Source organism: Uloborus diversus, chromosome 4 (genome assembly GCF_026930045.1).
Source record: "Uloborus diversus isolate 005 chromosome 4, Udiv.v.3.1, whole genome shotgun sequence".
Lineage (NCBI taxonomy): Eukaryota > Metazoa > Arthropoda > Arachnida > Araneae > Uloboridae > Uloborus > Uloborus diversus.
Window position 1 is genome coordinate 146,159,260 of NC_072734.1, and position 17,531 is coordinate 146,176,790.

Consider the following 17,531-nt stretch of genomic DNA (forward strand, 5'->3'; position numbering starts at 1 on the left):
TTTGAAAATTTTTACACAAAATAGGAAGACTTTGAACATGTTGATAAAAAAATATCTTAATAATCTTAGTTTACACAATTTAAAAAAAAAAAAAAAAAGAAAATTGAAAATTTTGATTTTTTTTTTTTCAAAAAAAGGTGTTGGCAAAATTCTGGTTTTCAACAAGAGGGTCAGTTTTAAAATTCATGATTTTTTTTAAAAATGATCATGAATAGTACTCTAACTTATCCAATGAAAAACATTAGGGGACTTTAAGGGATTCTGCCCCTCCCCCACCCCCCATATTCTGGAAAAAAAGTGTAAAACATCATACAATCACTTCCATATTCTTAAAAACAGAATTGTCAGCAATTATGACAAAAATTCAAATACACAGTGTGTTGAATAAGGAACTCAACTATAAAAAAAAAATAATATTTAAACTTCTATTTAATTTGAAATAGTTTAAAATATATGAAGAATCAACCACAAAAATGGGATTTTAACAACTACAATCTCGGATTTTGATGAAACTTGGTATACTTCCTTATTTTGTGGTTAAAAGCAACCCCTGGTTTTTTTTGTTTCAATCTCAATGGGTATTTTGATTTTATAGACTTCTGAAATTTTTCGATTTTGCATTTTTTGTCATTTTCAAAGACACTAACTGAGCTGTTGTTAATGGGGAAAAAAATGTTTCTCAGCAACTTATAATATTACCTTTTTGAAAATTTTCATAAAAAATTTTAAGACTTTTGAATATTTTTATAAAAAAAATATTATAATAATCTTAGTTAATACTGAGAATTTTTTAAAAGTTAGAAAGTTAAACATTTTTATTTTTGGTCAAAAAAAACCATTGTCAAAATTTTAAATTTTTAACGTCAGGGTCAATTTTAAAAATCATGATTTAAAAGAAAAAATGATCATGAGTATGTGCTCTAACTTTTCCTATGAAAAAAGTTATGGGTCTCTTAGGGATTCTGTCCCCTCCCCCCTAAAAACAACAAAAGCATCATTCCTTCTTCCATTCTTCCATTTCTTTGAAAACAGAGCTCCCAGCAATTATTTAAAAAAATTAATATAAAGTGTGTTAAATACTGAACTCAAACACATAAATTTAATATTCAAGCTTTTTTTTTTAATTTGAAATAGTTAAAAATTGTTTAAAATATAGACATTCTGAAAATAAGATATCATGAAATTAAAAAGTTGCAGACCACAATATCTGCATACGAATTACTACATTTTAGTCCAGACAACTTAAAACAAAAGTAGAGTCTTAATACCAATTCATAATCATGCAGTTTCTAGCACTTTCAGGATCCCCCCCCCCCTTACATTGAAGTTTTACTGCTGCACATCCACAAATTCATCCTTTAAATTTCTTGAAATTATATTTGACACCCTTTAAAAATTAATGGTCTGATTGTTTAGTAATAATATGTTCTAAATAGAGTAAATTATTCCCCCCCCCCTCTCCTGTCACAGTAAATGAAGAAATAAATTAGTATTTATACGCCTCTCATATCCAATGGATTCTTATATTTTTTTAATAATTGGAAAGCAAATTATTATGTGCATGGAATTTTTGTCCAGATTCTCCCCCCCCCCCCTCTCCAGCTTAATGACACGGCTAACTCGCAACTTTTTCTCAACTTACTGGAGTTCCAAAATTTTAATTCCTAAAACTTTTCTATGTGTATCACTTATACTTATTAATACTTAACATTCACATTATGAAAATTAATTCCAGTAAATGAATTTTCTATTCTTTTTGTTTTCTTTCTTTGAAAAATATATAATAAAATCAATAATAGATTTGAATATCTTGTGAGGAATAAATACATAATTGTTGAAAAGAGATAAAAGCTTTTGTTAAATCAGGTCTGCTAAAGATAACAAGTCCTGCTCACACTTGTTTAAAAAACTTGTATTGGTGCCTTCTTTCTCTACAGACCTCCCATGTGGTACATTTTACCCTGCCCTTTTAAAATTGCACTAACAGCACAGAGTGGTTGCTGACTCCCCTGGATAAAAGATAGAATTCTATAAAAGAGCTTTTCTGAAATTTTGAGTAAAGGTCAATATGAAAGAATGAATTGTACTAGAATAGCAATTGGATGTTGACTTATAGGGATTCTAGCAAATGTGTGTCAAGTTAGAAAGGTTTTGGGCCATTGAAGTTAGCATTTGGCAGACCCTAAGAAAAATAAATGTCGAGTTACCTGGATTATCAGTGTGTTCAGTTACTGAAGTTTCACTGTACTTAAACAGGTATATTTAGAATATAATGTTTATAAATCAATTGTACAAAATAAAAATTGGCTTAAAAGAACATACTGCCCTTGATAAAACTAATGCAGCAGTTGAAAGAGGAATAAAAAAAAAGAAAGTCTTTTAAATAAAAAGTAGTAACCAATCTCACAGTCATAATATAAACAACTAAATATAAATGTAAACCATACAGCTTGCTGATCAGCTGCCATCTAATACCAGCTGTTTTTTTTGGGGGGGGGGAGCTAGTAAAGTAACCATAAAGTTAGGGAGGTGACAGGCAAATATATTAAAAAGAAACAAAACATCTAAAAAAATTACTAATGAAGTGTAAAATAACAATACCTGTCATTTGTACAAATGCCAGTTTATTAGGATCCATTTATGATCATAGAAACACTCAAGATAACAAAACACACTTTTAGGGTCAAATGAGATTGTTGCAAAGTCTTAATTGTAAACATTTTGAGCAATGGTAACCATTTTAAAACTCACACCCAATAAATTGCGAAGTTAAACCAAAACTTTTTTGGGTTATTCCATTAGATGAGAGAGACATAAACAAATCCAAGTTTCACTTTGATATGGCATTAGATTAATGAAACAAGTTAAAAGCTCTGCAAACTAGTAGCCTCTAGCTTTGAATTTGTCTTTTAGTCTGTTCTTTGCCCAGTTGCTAAGAGAAATCATTACTGAACAGATATGGAATTTTTACTTGTATTTAGCCTAGATCTGATGATGTACTGTAGAACCACCACACAACAACTAGAATGACACACATTTTTTATAATCTTCTTAGTAGAAAAGATGAAAAACGGACATAAGGTAAAAGGAATTTAAGAACTATGAGCTGGTATTTATAGGATTTTTAATACTTTGTATAAATTGCCTAATTATAAATTAGAATTAGATGAAAAGTTTTCATTTCTATGTTGCCCTAAATTCAACAATAATTTTTAGTATGCATAAATTGTTGTAGGAAAATTTTGAATTTCGCGATATCTTATTTTTATTGTTTATTATTAATTATTTTCAATTCATAAAAAAACTTGAGTATTTAGATGTTTACATTTAAATTCAAACACCAATGTATTTCAATATTTAAATTTTCTTTAATATGATTATTAACCCATTCTTTGCCCCGGCCGATACAGGATCGGCCGCGCAGTTTGTGTTAAAACTGCCCCGACCGATTCAGGCTCGTCGCAAGAAAATGGTTCCTAACTGCCTTCGACGATCCTGTGTCGTCACGGCGTTTCTAGCAGTTTTTGCTTCGTCCGAATATGTGTCGGCGATCCTTCCAGGGGCAGAACCCTGTTATTGCGCTTCTCTGTTGGGTTCTGGTGCTTTTAGAGGAGCGGTAATCAAGCTCTTTTCCTTAGACAAATGGGATGTAACTTATAGTATTTCACGAAACTTGTTATAATTTATTTTATTTTACTAAGGTATTAACCTTTCAAGTACTCTTGGATGGGACACGTATAATGCTTCAAATAATCAGGCATTATATTTTTATCTTTTCGTGGAAGCTTTGTTTCTTAGCATTCTGGCATTTGAACTCCTGATGAACAAGTGTGAAAATATTTCCTTCCACATTTACGAACATTTCTATGCCTGAATAAAGCAAATAAACAGAAATATAAATATATATATGTATATATGTATATATATTTTTTTTTTTTGTTACCAAGAATCCACCTTCTTACACAAGCATCCTTCACTAAATTGTTCATAATCCTCAAATTTTATAATACATATCTTAATTTTGTACGAGTATTTTTTTTTTTAATTTTTTAAAAAATTATAATGTATTTACTACGCTTTTTATTTATTTGTATACTATTATTATTTATTATTAATTTATTTTTAAATCACGATATTTTCAAATGTAAATTATAACTTTTTATATTCCCGGCACCCTTTGATGGATTTTTAGTGATACGGTTTGAATGTTTTTAATTTCAGAAACAAAAATTATGACGATCGCATTGACTATACGTAAAAGTTGACCATGCAAAACATAAAATAGATACGACAGTACAAATGAAATGATAATATCTTGAGTTCTTTTGTTGTACGCTTTACTCATACGAAATGAAACATTCCTTTTCTTCCATTCTTTTTCAGATTTTATTTATTGTCTTAAAACAGCTCGAAGTTTTAATTGCACCTTCTTTTATGAGATTTTAAAAATAAAAATTAAATATTTGGTTTCTTTTCAATAATCAAATTGCCATAATTAGTAAATAAAATTATGAAACTAACTAAAATTTATTCAAGTATGTTTAAAAAAAGATAAAAAAATCCGACTCGATTTCAAGCAAGATTTCATTTTTTTCTTCTGAAGACATGCTCCGTCATATAAGCATAAAAGCTTGCTTTGAAAATAACGTGGAAGGGTTGACCACAAGACACCAAGGGGGGGGGGTCACCTCCTTAGGGAATCGTCCTCTCTCACAATGCTCCCAGACCCGCTCTGTTATTCCTCTCTCAGCTGGGGGCTTTTAGTTGCATGCACAAAAGTACCCTTTAGGGAAATAGCGGATTAGCCGCAAGTTTTGATCTTTTGTAATCATTTATCTTTAAAATACTTTCCACGCTTGAGCAACTGATATCTGGGCACTCAGAACGGATTTAAAAGTCATCGGTGTTACAATAAAAGAAGCAGCTGTCTCTGTGTTTATGGGTCGTTTTGAAGTGTTACAATATATCAAAAGGCACCGAAGAATACTCTTTATCCTCTTAGAAAATCATTCCCACAGTTATTAAAGCGTTTTGTCCATTCAACAGGTCCAACTCACAGGTTGTACCGATCAGTCAATTGTTTGAAGAATGCTTTGTTGCGCCATTTTGAAAGATAGATCATCTTACATTTAACAGTTCTTAAGATTTCTTAAGTGTATAAAAAGAAAAAAAAATGATATACTGAGGTAAAAGCAAAAAAAAAAAAAAATAATAATAATAATAATAATTGAATAAAGTAATTAGTGTTATAAAAATAATTGCTTTTTGTCCTATCCTTTATTGTTTATTTTCCCGTTATGTACTGTAAATTTAAGGACTATTTCAGCACATATTAGCAACCTTGTATTTTATTGCACTATTTAATTCAGTGCCTAAAAACTAATAAAGCGAAGCGATTTTCGAATGCAAGCTGAACAGCAAAAACAACATTAAAATCCCGATAGCAAAATGGGGAGAAAAGTGCTACTACAACGTAGCAAAAAGCAACTCCGTTCGTTATCTGCGGCATGCGCGTTAAGGGTTTTCGGGCTGGTCATGGAATGGGTTAACTAAGTTTGTAATGCTGTGATCAACTTTTTTTCATTTATCAAAATAGGGGGGGAGGGGGGCAGAATCCCTCAAAGTCCCCTAAAGATTTTCATTTTATATCTTAGCACACATGTTAATGATCATTAAAAAATATATATGAATTATTTTAATTTAGACCGTCATGCCAAAAAATTAAAATTTTGACAATCATTTTTTTATTGAAAAAATCTTAAATTTTTCAATTTGTTAATTTTTTTAAACTGCTGAATATAAATTTAGATTTTTGACATATTTTTTTCTGAAATACTTGAAATCTTAATATATAATATAAAAATTTTAAATTTTTTTTAATCTTTAGTTATTGAGAAATAATTTTTTTTTGCAAACATCTGCTGTTCATTTTGAGAGAACTGTAAATGACAACTAACGCAAAATTGCAAAACTTTAAAGGGTCAAAAAATAAAAACTATTTTGAATAGAGAAGAAATACTTTAGGAGGTTACTTAGGACTATGAAAAGTAGAAGTATACAAGGTTTCATTGAAATCTGAGATGGTGGGTGTTGGGGTGTGGTTGAACTGACATGGAATGACCCGTTGTTGACAATTTGTTCCCAGGAAAGGTATCTGAGCAAGAGGTTAGTGGTTCCATTGTCACTGTTCTACAGCGATCCAAGAACAGTTGGAAATGGTCATAAAAATTCCTATACCAAATTAAATGACACAAAGGGAGTTCAGTGAAGCATAAAATTCCCAACAGCAAATAAAGGAGTACTTTAATACTTAATTTTGTTGCTCACTCCTGATGTTCAAAATCAAGTTTTGTAGAGGTACTTTGTTACTGTGTTCTCTCCAAAACTTTTAATAGAAAAACCTAACTATCTAAGACATGTTGCAGGTCATACTTTCTATTTAGTTGGGGATTATATATCATTATACAACCATTGAGTGCAGCTAAAAATAGTAGTAGTAAATATTTCTGGGATTGAACTATTCTTATCCAGTAAGTTACTGCTCTTACAGGCTACTCTGCTACTGTCATGAGTTACTGCCAGGGCTAAGGCAGAAACATGTGAAATACAAAGCCAGCTCATTCATTCCAGCCGAGGACTACAGTTTTGTGCTTATTAGAACTCATCAGCCCGGCATAGGAAGTGACTTAGCTGGAGGTGGAAAACCTCTTAAGGAAGCCAAGAGTGCCAAACAAGCTGGTAGCTAATACGGAATTAGCACTGACCAGATGAGTGACCGAAACAATGGTTTGGTTCAACTCAAAGATTGAAGGTAAGACATGGTATTTTCAGTAAGTTACCGCCCCCTTCAGTGTTGGTCTGGTCAGTGCAAATTTCATATTAACTTCTTTCACGGAAGTTGATGTTGTTGGATGTAGGTTTTACAAGACAGTTGAAGGTTCATGCTGGATTGAATTAAAAGGTGTCCTGAAGTCTGGCTGAACTGGATGTCCGAGTGTGAGGGTTCTTCATCAGATGTGGCGATTCTTGGTGTCCGAGAGGTTAAGTCTATGGGAGGTCCAGCATGGCAGCTGGCCACAAGTGGTACAGGCTGCAATCAACTTTCACGTAGGATAATCTAGATGGATCAGGCCTTTACGTTTTGATATGCCAAGTATTAAGGAAAGAATATACTGAGTGGTATGGACTTACATTTTAAGTTTTACCAGGACTATTCTATTTTTAGGCATTGGACTCAAGGTGGACTAGCAGTTGACTAGTCTGTGAATTTTTGGAAAACTGAATGATACTGTATTTTTGAAAATAGTTCCTATGAATGTTCTTTTGGTGAGTTTATTTTCAGTCAAAATGTTTGTGGGTTACCCTTGTTGATATTACAAGTTTTAAGATATATTTATTGTTATTGAATAAAATTGTTCTTGATTGTTAAATATGGGTTTTTAATTCCATTTTTCCCCCGAGCAGATCACTCCACAATTTTTCCATTGAGCTTGCACTGACCCGTTGTAGTTCCTCGAACTTTGGGTATTTTCATCCACCGTAGCCTGCGAGTTCAACATAACTAAGTACGTCATACTAAATCGCTATAGGTGAAAATAGTCAGTTTAATTTCTAGTATCTTATCAGTTCGTATTCCTAAGTTTTAATCGTTACATACGCTATGCAGAATCGTTTATTTTTTTATTTATGTCCGTAAAATGTCCTATTTAATTTCTAATAGCATATTAAAAGTTTTACAGTTTATTACCGTACATACTAGCTGGTAAATACATTACGCAATGTAAATTATTTTCAAAAACTTTAATGTACTCATGTCACTATCGTTGTAGACGCTGTTTATCCCACTTCTGAAGCGTAAAATTACAACAATCGTAAGCTTAATTCTAAGCTTTCTATGAAATAAAACGTCATAAACAAAAGATTCCGTTTTCGGCTTTTATTTTTTTCACTGTTCGAATTACATTAATCCTTATGGTTATAGTTACAGTCTTGCGCTTGAAATATTTAACGTTGCCAATATTATTTTGTAAAGGGTGGCCTTAAAAGATAATACTAGGGGAGTAAGTTGTTCTGCAGATACCAATCTGTACATTCCTATCTTTTTTGTCCCCCCCCCCTTCCCCACACACACACATGCCAGGAAAGTTTTGGAACAATGTAAATAAATCAAGCTTTTGAAATGCTATTAAATTCAAATGTGATTGGATTGGAAAGTATCAAGTTTTGTTTCGCTAAGTAATTTTTTTAACTATATACATATGTATAAATTTACTGTAATACCTTAATAACAAGGTGACTTAATCTCAAGGTGATTGGAGATGTCAAAGTACATAAAGTACATATAACATACCTTATTAAATATACATTATATTTTCTGATTTGTGCAACTTTTTTTGAAAACATTTATTTTTTATAATTAAAGTTCTGGGATGTGTAACTACAGTACTACATTTAGTAATCGTTTTGTACCTGTGTAGTGTGTACGCATATAAAATCCAGAGTTCCTGGCTGGCAACATTTTAAATCCCCTCTTTTATCCAAAGCTTTCTTGGTGAACTGAAGAGGGCGTGACAATGACCACTTTACTTAATAATTCTTTTTATTTATTTTTTAAGTTTTTACTTGAATTTTTTTCAAATTAAATAATAATATTCATTACTTAACTAGTGAGATAAATTTTTCTATCAAATAACAAAGCATTTACCTTAACCAAGTATGCCACATGTCCATGTTGTAGTGCATCCGGTGGATGGATCCAACTTTTATTTGATGCTAAAGAAAGAGCAAACATAAGTATTTTTAAAGGGATTAAATGGCAAAAAACAATTAAAACTTTTAAAAAATCTATTTAGAAACCAACCAAAAATTACCTGTATGTATGATTAAAAATTTAACAGAAACAAACAAATGTCTGATAGTTGAATTAAGATTAAACATGAATATCTAAAAAAATACATATTAAAGCACAAAAGTGAATATTTTTGCCACTAACATACAGTTCTAGAAATTTTTGTTTTAACATGAAAAAACCACTACTTTAAATACTATTAAAAACTGAGTGTATCCATTTATGAATGAATGAAGTGAAAAGGGGGCGCTCAGAAAGATTGCAAGCACCTTGACCACTGATCTATTGTACTATCCTCACTAGGACCTCTAGTAGAGCCTGATAGCAAAAACAAATTTCAGCAGTTGTCAAACTGACATATTAGACAGTTCCCAGGGGTCCACACAGTAGCCTCCAAAATGTTCAAATCTTAGCGCAGAAAAATGGTCACTGTTCCACAGCACATGGATTAAGCAATCTTCAGCCCTTTGGCATACTCTACATGATGGACCATGAGTAACACCCCTCAAATTAAGGTGCCTATTAAGAGAGTAGTGTCCAGTTAGTAGCCTGGTCTAAAAAAGGGAGGCTGCTGGTTGAGGACTTTGGCCCGTCTCATGTATGCATGTATCTATCCAGGGCCGGATTTAGGGGAGGGCAGACGGGGCTACTGCTCCTGGGCCTCCACAACAAAGGGGCCCCCACAGTTTACTTTTTACAAAATATTCTAACTTTCATGGATCAAAAAAAAATAGAAAATATCGGATATATGCATATATATCAAAATATTCAGGTGTATATCAAAGTATCGTATAATTTCGAAAATATGATGATCTTTTCGAACCCTGATTAGGGACCTCCACTAATTCGTTGCCCCGGGGCCTCCACACTTCCAAATCCGGTCCTGTATCTATCTATCTATGCTACTCTAACTTCTTCAGTACGGCAGAAGATTGACGCTTGAAGCAGGTACTGATAGATTCTTAATTTTTCTAGAATAATGTTAAGGATGGGTTTATTTTTCTGTGACTTTAATTATTGGAGATCTTAAGTGAAACTTTTATTCCCAAGGATGTTCGTACAGCCAAAAAGAAAGCACTTTTGGCACACTGCCAAATTTGACCATTGGAGCTTCTTTTCCCAAATTGACATTGATCTGACCTCGGTCAGGGTCTTGTAACGGTAAGGGGATAAGTTTACAATGAGTTGAAAAGTCAAAAAACACATCTTTAAAAATATAAAGAAAATAATATGGTTTAGAAAAAAGTGCTGCTGGAATAAACTTTTTTATAGAACACAGTTTCAACAATCTGATGAAAAGGTAAAAAAATATAGTTCTTGTAAAATTTAAAAAATGTATTTTTATAAGCTTATAAAGAGCTATCATTTTTAATGTTTACATTTAATTTTGGAATAAAATTTGCACAGCATAAAAACTTAAAGACTTGGACAACAAATGTTGCATAATTTTGGAATGAGTATGACATGAGTCAATTGTGATGGTATGAGCTCTATGGCCAAATTTATTAACTGAACAGCCTTTTATTAAAATAATAAAAAAATAACATTTAGATTGCTGTTTCAGGGATGCATTGAGTATTTCAAGTTTAAAACATTATAGAGAATAAATTACTGTAACAGCACTTATTTTCCCGAGCCCGTCAGAAACATGAAAATCTAAGTCTTACAAAATATTTCAAACTTGATCATCGTAAAGATAGCACATCAATTTTTGCCACTTTGGCAAATATTGCCAAAATGCATTTTGCCAGGATAGTTTTTACTGGTTTTATTCACCTTTGGCAAAAATGTGCCAACAGTTAGAAATGGCAAAAACTTCATGCATATTAATAACTCAGTCTTGTGAAAATTTTATTTCTAGAAAAGTTCCATTGACCAGATTCTTATAATAATTATCTTATTAACATTGCTAGATAATACAGATGCACGCATGCATGCTTTGCAAAGATACATCCACTACTGTTCAGATACATTTTCTGCAGATATGTGAATCATACAACAATCCTTTATTAATATCAATATTAAACATTGGTTAGCTTAAAAATTTGCAGATAAATTAATGAAAAAAGTTTATATCTTGCTTTCATAGATGCATGATTGAAAGCAAAAGGTATTCTTACGAAAAATCTTAGTTTCCCATTGTATTTGTTTTTGAGTGCACAGAGATACATTATATTTTCTTTTATATTTATCTTATTATTGTATTACTCTTATTAAATGCATTGTTTCAGCTGACAATAATACTAGTTATAACCAATTACAATAATTGTAAAATTGAAGGAATTTGAGTTTTTGACATGACAGTGAAAAAAAAGTGACAATATAACACAGCAGTGAAAAAATGAATTAAAAGCGAAATTTTGAAACTTATCAAGAGAGAACTCGAAACTTTAGAAAAAGATACACTTACTTCCATTTTTGGCATTGTTTTTGCTGTTATGAGCCCATTTCAGTAAATTAGATTGCTTCATCATATTTACAGTTCTGATTTTTCTCCTTAACAAATTTTATGATACTGACATCATGGCAGACAGTTGGCACAAAAAATTTCTGGAAAAAAAAATCTGTTAATAAATGAAATACATGAATAATGTTCATTCAAAGAGAAAATATTATTTGCTAAATATTTAAGAATAAATCAATCATCCTTGAAGATGCATAAATTTTAAATATTATAACAAAAATGTGAGGCATCTGGCTCATTGTACTCAACATGTATTTTTGCATGTAAAAATTGGTTCATTTAAAAAAAAAAAATAAGCAAAGAAAATTAAAGAAAAAAATAATAACTTTTACACAATCATTTTGAGTTTTGGGAAAATATATATGAATCAACTTCTATATTATTTAATAATGTGACACGAATAGGGAGTTTTCTGAAAGTTTAAACTTTGCTGCTCTCACCCCTTATCTTGTACCAATGAACAAAAAAGCAGATGTACAAAATTTCACTTCATTTGGACAATATCTAGAGGTGTCTCAAATGTCTTTTTAAAGTTTGAAAAATCTCGGAAATTGCACAAAAATTGAAGTTTTTCTTTTTTTTTTTAATAATACAACACCTTCTAAAAGGTCAATACATTCTTACTAAAGTAGAGAACCAATTACCTGGGATACTCGGGACCATTGCGATTCCAGATAATTGAATACTGTCAGCTCAGCTAATCGGGTAACAGATAAAACCAATACCCAGCTAAACCTCCTGGAACCGAGTATTTCCACATAGATGCAATGTTATAGATTCCCGCTCAATCGAATAATTTCCCCGAATAATGAATAATATTGATCAGCTTTCACATATATTTTTAGTGAGAAAAATTTTGAATAAATTAGAAAAATATAAATAAGAACAATTGACCTTAAAACATAAAGTATTATTTATCCCCCACACGTGAGAAAAATAACAGTTATAATCCATCAAAACATTTCCACTCTTCTATCAAATTCCTTTTGTCTTCGTCAAAACGGAAAAAAAAGAGCAGTCAATAATTAATTTGAATAACACAAATAAATATGCACATTTTTGATGATGATTCGATAAATGAAATGAAAGATACAGTAGTTAAGGAGGGGGAAAAGGGAGTTAGAAAAAAACCTTATTATGGAATTTTTCAAAAAATAATGTAATGAAAAACGGCGACAAAAGAATGATTTGATAACTTAAGTTGTAAGCTACTTTTTATAATTTTCATATGTACTTGTAATAAATATATACTAATTATTAAACTATTTTTGTTATTTATTTAGCTTGTTTCAAAAACTTTTTCCCAATAACATTAATTATTTTCTTTACATAGCTATAGATTTATTATTATTAATATGTTTTAAGACAAATATTGTCAATTTAGAAAGGTAAATAAAGTTTCTTCGCTTAATCAAATATCCCGCTTAATTGAATAATATTTCTTAGAACCCACAATATTTCATTAAGCGGGGCCGGTACTATATAATGTTTTTCCGGATTGTTAAAAAACATCCTTTATTGATAGTTTATAAAAAGCAAATGACATTAATAACTAGAAATGCATTTCACAATGAAACAAAAATACTATGTAATTGCGTATAAATTCAGAAATATGAAAAGAAAAGCATTTATCAACCTAAAAATTTATTCATAAGACATACAATTTCTTTTTTTTTAACTGAAAACTTACCCATAAAACATATTTTTTGAAATTTTCAACAAGTTTTAAATGGCAATAATTGTGTTTAGGCTCAATAAACAAAAATTGCTGAATTTTGGGCACCCCATTTATGTGGGATTCGTCGATGAAAGACTTCTGCTCCATGTCTGCTATCGGTTATTTCAACGCAACATTCGATGGATAGCATAGGTACAACGTCGTAACACTCACTTTTGTCTTCCTCCATGTCTTCAGGTGTAGCACTGTCTGAATTATTTCAGGATTAGTCATGTCACTAATGATAGGAGTATCCTTATTGACATCAAAACATTCCTTAATGCCAGTTTCTGAAAACAGATCCCACTCTAACCACTTCCGAGAGTTTGCATGATGGACACTTTGAAGCTTTTTCTCTTTTGTTCTTTTAAATCCTTTAAAGAAGGCTCATCGGAATCATCCTCAAAAAAGAGAGACGTCACTATTTAGATTATGCCATGCCATGGGCGCCCATATGCAAAATTTTAACGGGGGGGGGGGGGGGGGGGGGGCTCAGAAATTTTCCCCATGGTTTAGCAGAATATTTTCCCCATGGAAACTGATTTCAGTACAGATTAAAGATATTAAAATTTGACATTTTTAATTACTTATTCATTAATGGGTGGAAAAGAATTTTTTTTACATTTTTGCAAAGAAAAGAGTCAAGCAAGGCAAGCAAAGAAGTTCTCATTTCACAGGGGAGGGGGGGGGGGCTTGAGCCCCCACTTGCCAACCTATATGGCTGCCCTTGTGCCATGCACGAATTAAAGTGTCATGCGAAACACAAACTCATTCTTTTGTGGACAACCAGATTGCTTCTTCAACACTGAAAGCTTTCTGAAAATCCTGGATGGTTTTCCTTCATTTGCTGCATTGATAACAAGATATTCAACGCTAACGTTGTCAGAGCTTAGGAGAGCTGCTGGCAGGTGGTGCAATTGTCCAGAAAGCACAATTTTAGAACAGGGTTTGTTGATTTAAATCATGATTAAAATCAAGTGATTTTTTTTTTAAATAAATGATTTAAATCAATTGATTTGAGTCAAGTGATTTTTTTTTTTTTAACATCAGAATGAGTTGATTTTGTTTTTATGAATTAATTTCGCATTTTTAGAATGTGTTGGGCTCTAAATTTAACTACACTGCACCATACTATCTTAACTTCAACAGGTAAAACTACATAGATCCCTCTTTCTGTGTGCGACAGATTTTCACTTTGCAATATTGCTTTTACTCCAAAATGAATTTAGAACAAAATAAAAATTTTCAGTTTTACTTACCGTGATTAATATAGTTAAGAAAAGTAATTGTTCAACACATTATTTTACACTAAAAACATACATGATGATCGAACCTTATCTTTACGGAAAGCCTAAAACAAAATTACATCTTATCTAAGCATAATAACGTATATTTATAAGTCTTAAAAATTTATTGAATAGTTAGAGAATGTATCTTAATTTTAAAAGTAAGCTATATGGATTCATCTAATATGAAGTATATTATATTGAAAATGTAAAGAAAATAAATATCTACAAATTTTTGAATTAAAAAAAATCCGATTTAAATCAAAAAAATCACAAACCCTGTTTTAGAGTCATTGGCTAAGCCTACCAATTTACAGTGTGCATGGGCCCTAAGTACTAATTCCTTCAAGAACCATTCTGTGAAAATTTCCAGTCTAGCTCAGACCTTCTTGTTTGCTGACCGGCTAGACCTAATGCCTTTCAATGGCCAGGGATTTTTTAGATTACTGCGACTTTTTCTTTACAGTTGCTCACTATGTTTGCTCAAGCTGACAATGTAAGTCTGTCTTTAGTTGCCTTGAAACCACCTGGATGATTTTTTTCTGAAGTAACTCTGAAATGTAGTCTCTAGAAGATATTTGAAATACAATCCTGTCTCATCAACGTTATTTGGTCTACGGTCCAATCTTTAGTTTGCACTAGGTACAAAACTTCTTCCACATAAGTCTCTGCAGCTTCCATATCTGCTGAAGCTTTTTCGCCACAGTCTTATGAATCTAATGCAGTGCCTTTGTTCGAAATGCGTAAACCATCCAGCACTGTACTAACAGTGGGGCCTCGGTGGCGCTATGGTAGACGCTGTGTCTTCTAAGCCAGAGGTGTGGGTTCAATTCCTACCCCGCCCTGGGTGTATTTTCATTCTCATGTATTGTAAATCTTTCATTTGAATTGTTCTGAGAATAAAAACTTTGGAAAAACATTGAATTATTGAAGGTATAAACCTTCTCTGTTGAGAATAGCTAAAGACCTCAAAGTGTGTTATCAAATCAAATCAAACATATTCACAGTTCATCTCTATACCAAGCTCACTATGGAAATTATTTGCTTGAGCCATGACAATTTGTCTTGTACGGGGAAACTTTTTCTCCAAAAGGGGAATAGAAGAAGGGGAATAGAAGATTTCGAAAGATATTTCAGTTTTAAAATTGAATATGATCTAATCAAGCCAGTGCCGGATCTTGGATTTTTCCAAGCCGGGGGAAATCTTAGAACTGCCGCCCTTAACCATCTTTTTTCAAACTTTTACATCAAGCTTTAATGACAAGAACATATAAATAGCATGATAGTACCGTCCAGAGCAAAGGTCTAGCTTGGCTTCTGCCTAGATCCAGTACTGAAATGAGCTGTTAAAAATAGTCAGGAGCAGAGATATCGCTAGGGGTTTTTAAAAGCAAGAAAACACTGAAAACTTTTTTAGTGGAATAAAATGTTTGAAAATAGTGAAAAGCATAAAAAGTAAAATCTACTATTCCATAGAGAAACACATTTTCAAAGATGAAATAGAAGATAACAGGGAAAGAATACACATACAATCTTTCAAATTTTAACACTTCAAATGTTGAGACCTAAATTTTTTGCATAAAAATACACCAGACTAAATTTTGGAGGCATATTTTTGACTTTTATTGAGTAAAAAATGCTTGAAGGCAGATCAAAAAATATCTATGGTAAGGAGTAAGAATTATAAATGCATCATGTGAAAGTTCTAAATGACCAAATCCCCAATACCTTTGGGAAAAAATCTTAAGAGATTCTATGTGACTTTAACTAAGTTATCAAACTTAGGAGTCAATCTTAGAGCCAAGCTTGGGTCAAATCGCACTTTTTTCGCACTAAAAAAGGAAAGGTTACTTGTAACCCCGAACGTAGTTATGTGCAATTAAACATTATTTCTAATTTTACATAAATGTTTAGGTTAATACAACTAATAATTGCTTTGCTTCTAACCCTCATTATAAAGAGCTTCATTAATGAAGTTATATAAAATGCTAGAATGTGAATTAGAATACACAGCTATAACATATTTTTATTGCCGAATGATTAAAGATAAAGATTTGATCACCACAACTTACATAAAGTTGAAAATTTTACAAACTAGGATGAAAAATAAATGCTTCAATAACACATTCTTCAATGGAACATAAATTCAATTAACATACAAGACATCAAAAATTGTGCCTGTAAGAGCAAGATACACAACTAGAAACAGCTTACTAGGATGAATAGAAGAAACATTGGGTAAAAACAGGTGGCAAACTTTAAGAAAAAGCAAAGTTAATTGAGGTAGTAGCAAAAAAAGTCAGTATGAAATATACCAAATAGAATGCACAATAGGGATGTGAATCGAAGATATTTTGATCTGCAATATTTATTGACTACCAAACTTGCAAAGAAAAACACTTTTCCTTGATACAGTTCATAAAAATTGCAAAATATGAGTCCCGAAGGCTAATTGTTACAAATCATTCAATCAATTTCGTCAAGTCAAGCTATGATCACAAGATTTATTTTAAAAAGAACAAATTAACTCTTCACCTTACAAAATATGAGCAGAATAGGGTAATAATACAATCAAAACTCTTACTTGAAAGCCAACTACGCTCAGCTAAAACAATTTAATATCCAAGAAAACATTTTGACTTGAGACTTCAAAAGGGGAGGTGTATGTTGTTGATAAACAAGTTCCAAGATATATCGCCCAGACAGTGAGTACCAGTCGGTGAAAGCACCAACGTAAAGATCAAAACTTCCATAGAGTTGGCATCAAAACATTTCCTTGTTTCGCAAAAGTCGCCAATAGAAAGCGAAGTAAAGTTTAAAAAAAATAAACTATAGCCTCTCTGTAGTTATAATTTGAAATAAATTTAGTTTTTATTACAATGAGTCAATCTATGCGAATGATTCAAGAGAAAAAATTAAATTGATTTCTTAATAGTTTATTTTCATTAAAAATTACAAAAGCGATAAATGCTTAAAAGTTGCAACTCCTCCAACCTTTTTAGATGGTTTGAGTAGTTTCATTGCTGAGTAAAATGGAAACAGGTGTTGTCGTCGTTAAAAAATGCTGTTCGAAAACATAAAGACATTAACTTTTATTCGTTCTGAAGCATATGAAACAATGGAAGAAGAAGAAAATTCAAAAGCATATTTTTCTATCTATCTATCTGATTAGAGTCCCTATGAACCATTCAGCTCAGATATTAGACGAGGACTGCG

The 17,531-nt window shown here is 31.6% G+C and overlaps 1 protein-coding gene across 1 annotated transcript in view; it reads right to left on the reverse strand.

The window, feature by feature from the left end:
- The window catches only part of LOC129220906 (PTB domain-containing engulfment adapter protein 1-like), a 31,629-nt gene extending 14,594 nt beyond the window's left edge, over positions 1–17,035 (reverse strand). Inside the window, exons 1-3 of the mRNA XM_054855340.1 lie at positions 16,900–17,035; positions 11,259–11,398; positions 8,705–8,772 (exon numbers count right to left, since the gene is read on the reverse strand). Of these exons, the coding sequence (XP_054711315.1) occupies positions 8,705–8,772; positions 11,259–11,322 (132 nt within the window). The 5' untranslated portion in view covers positions 11,323–11,398; positions 16,900–17,035. The remainder of the gene's footprint in view (positions 1–8,704; positions 8,773–11,258; positions 11,399–16,899) is intronic.
- Between the last annotated feature and the right edge of the window lie 496 nt (positions 17,036–17,531).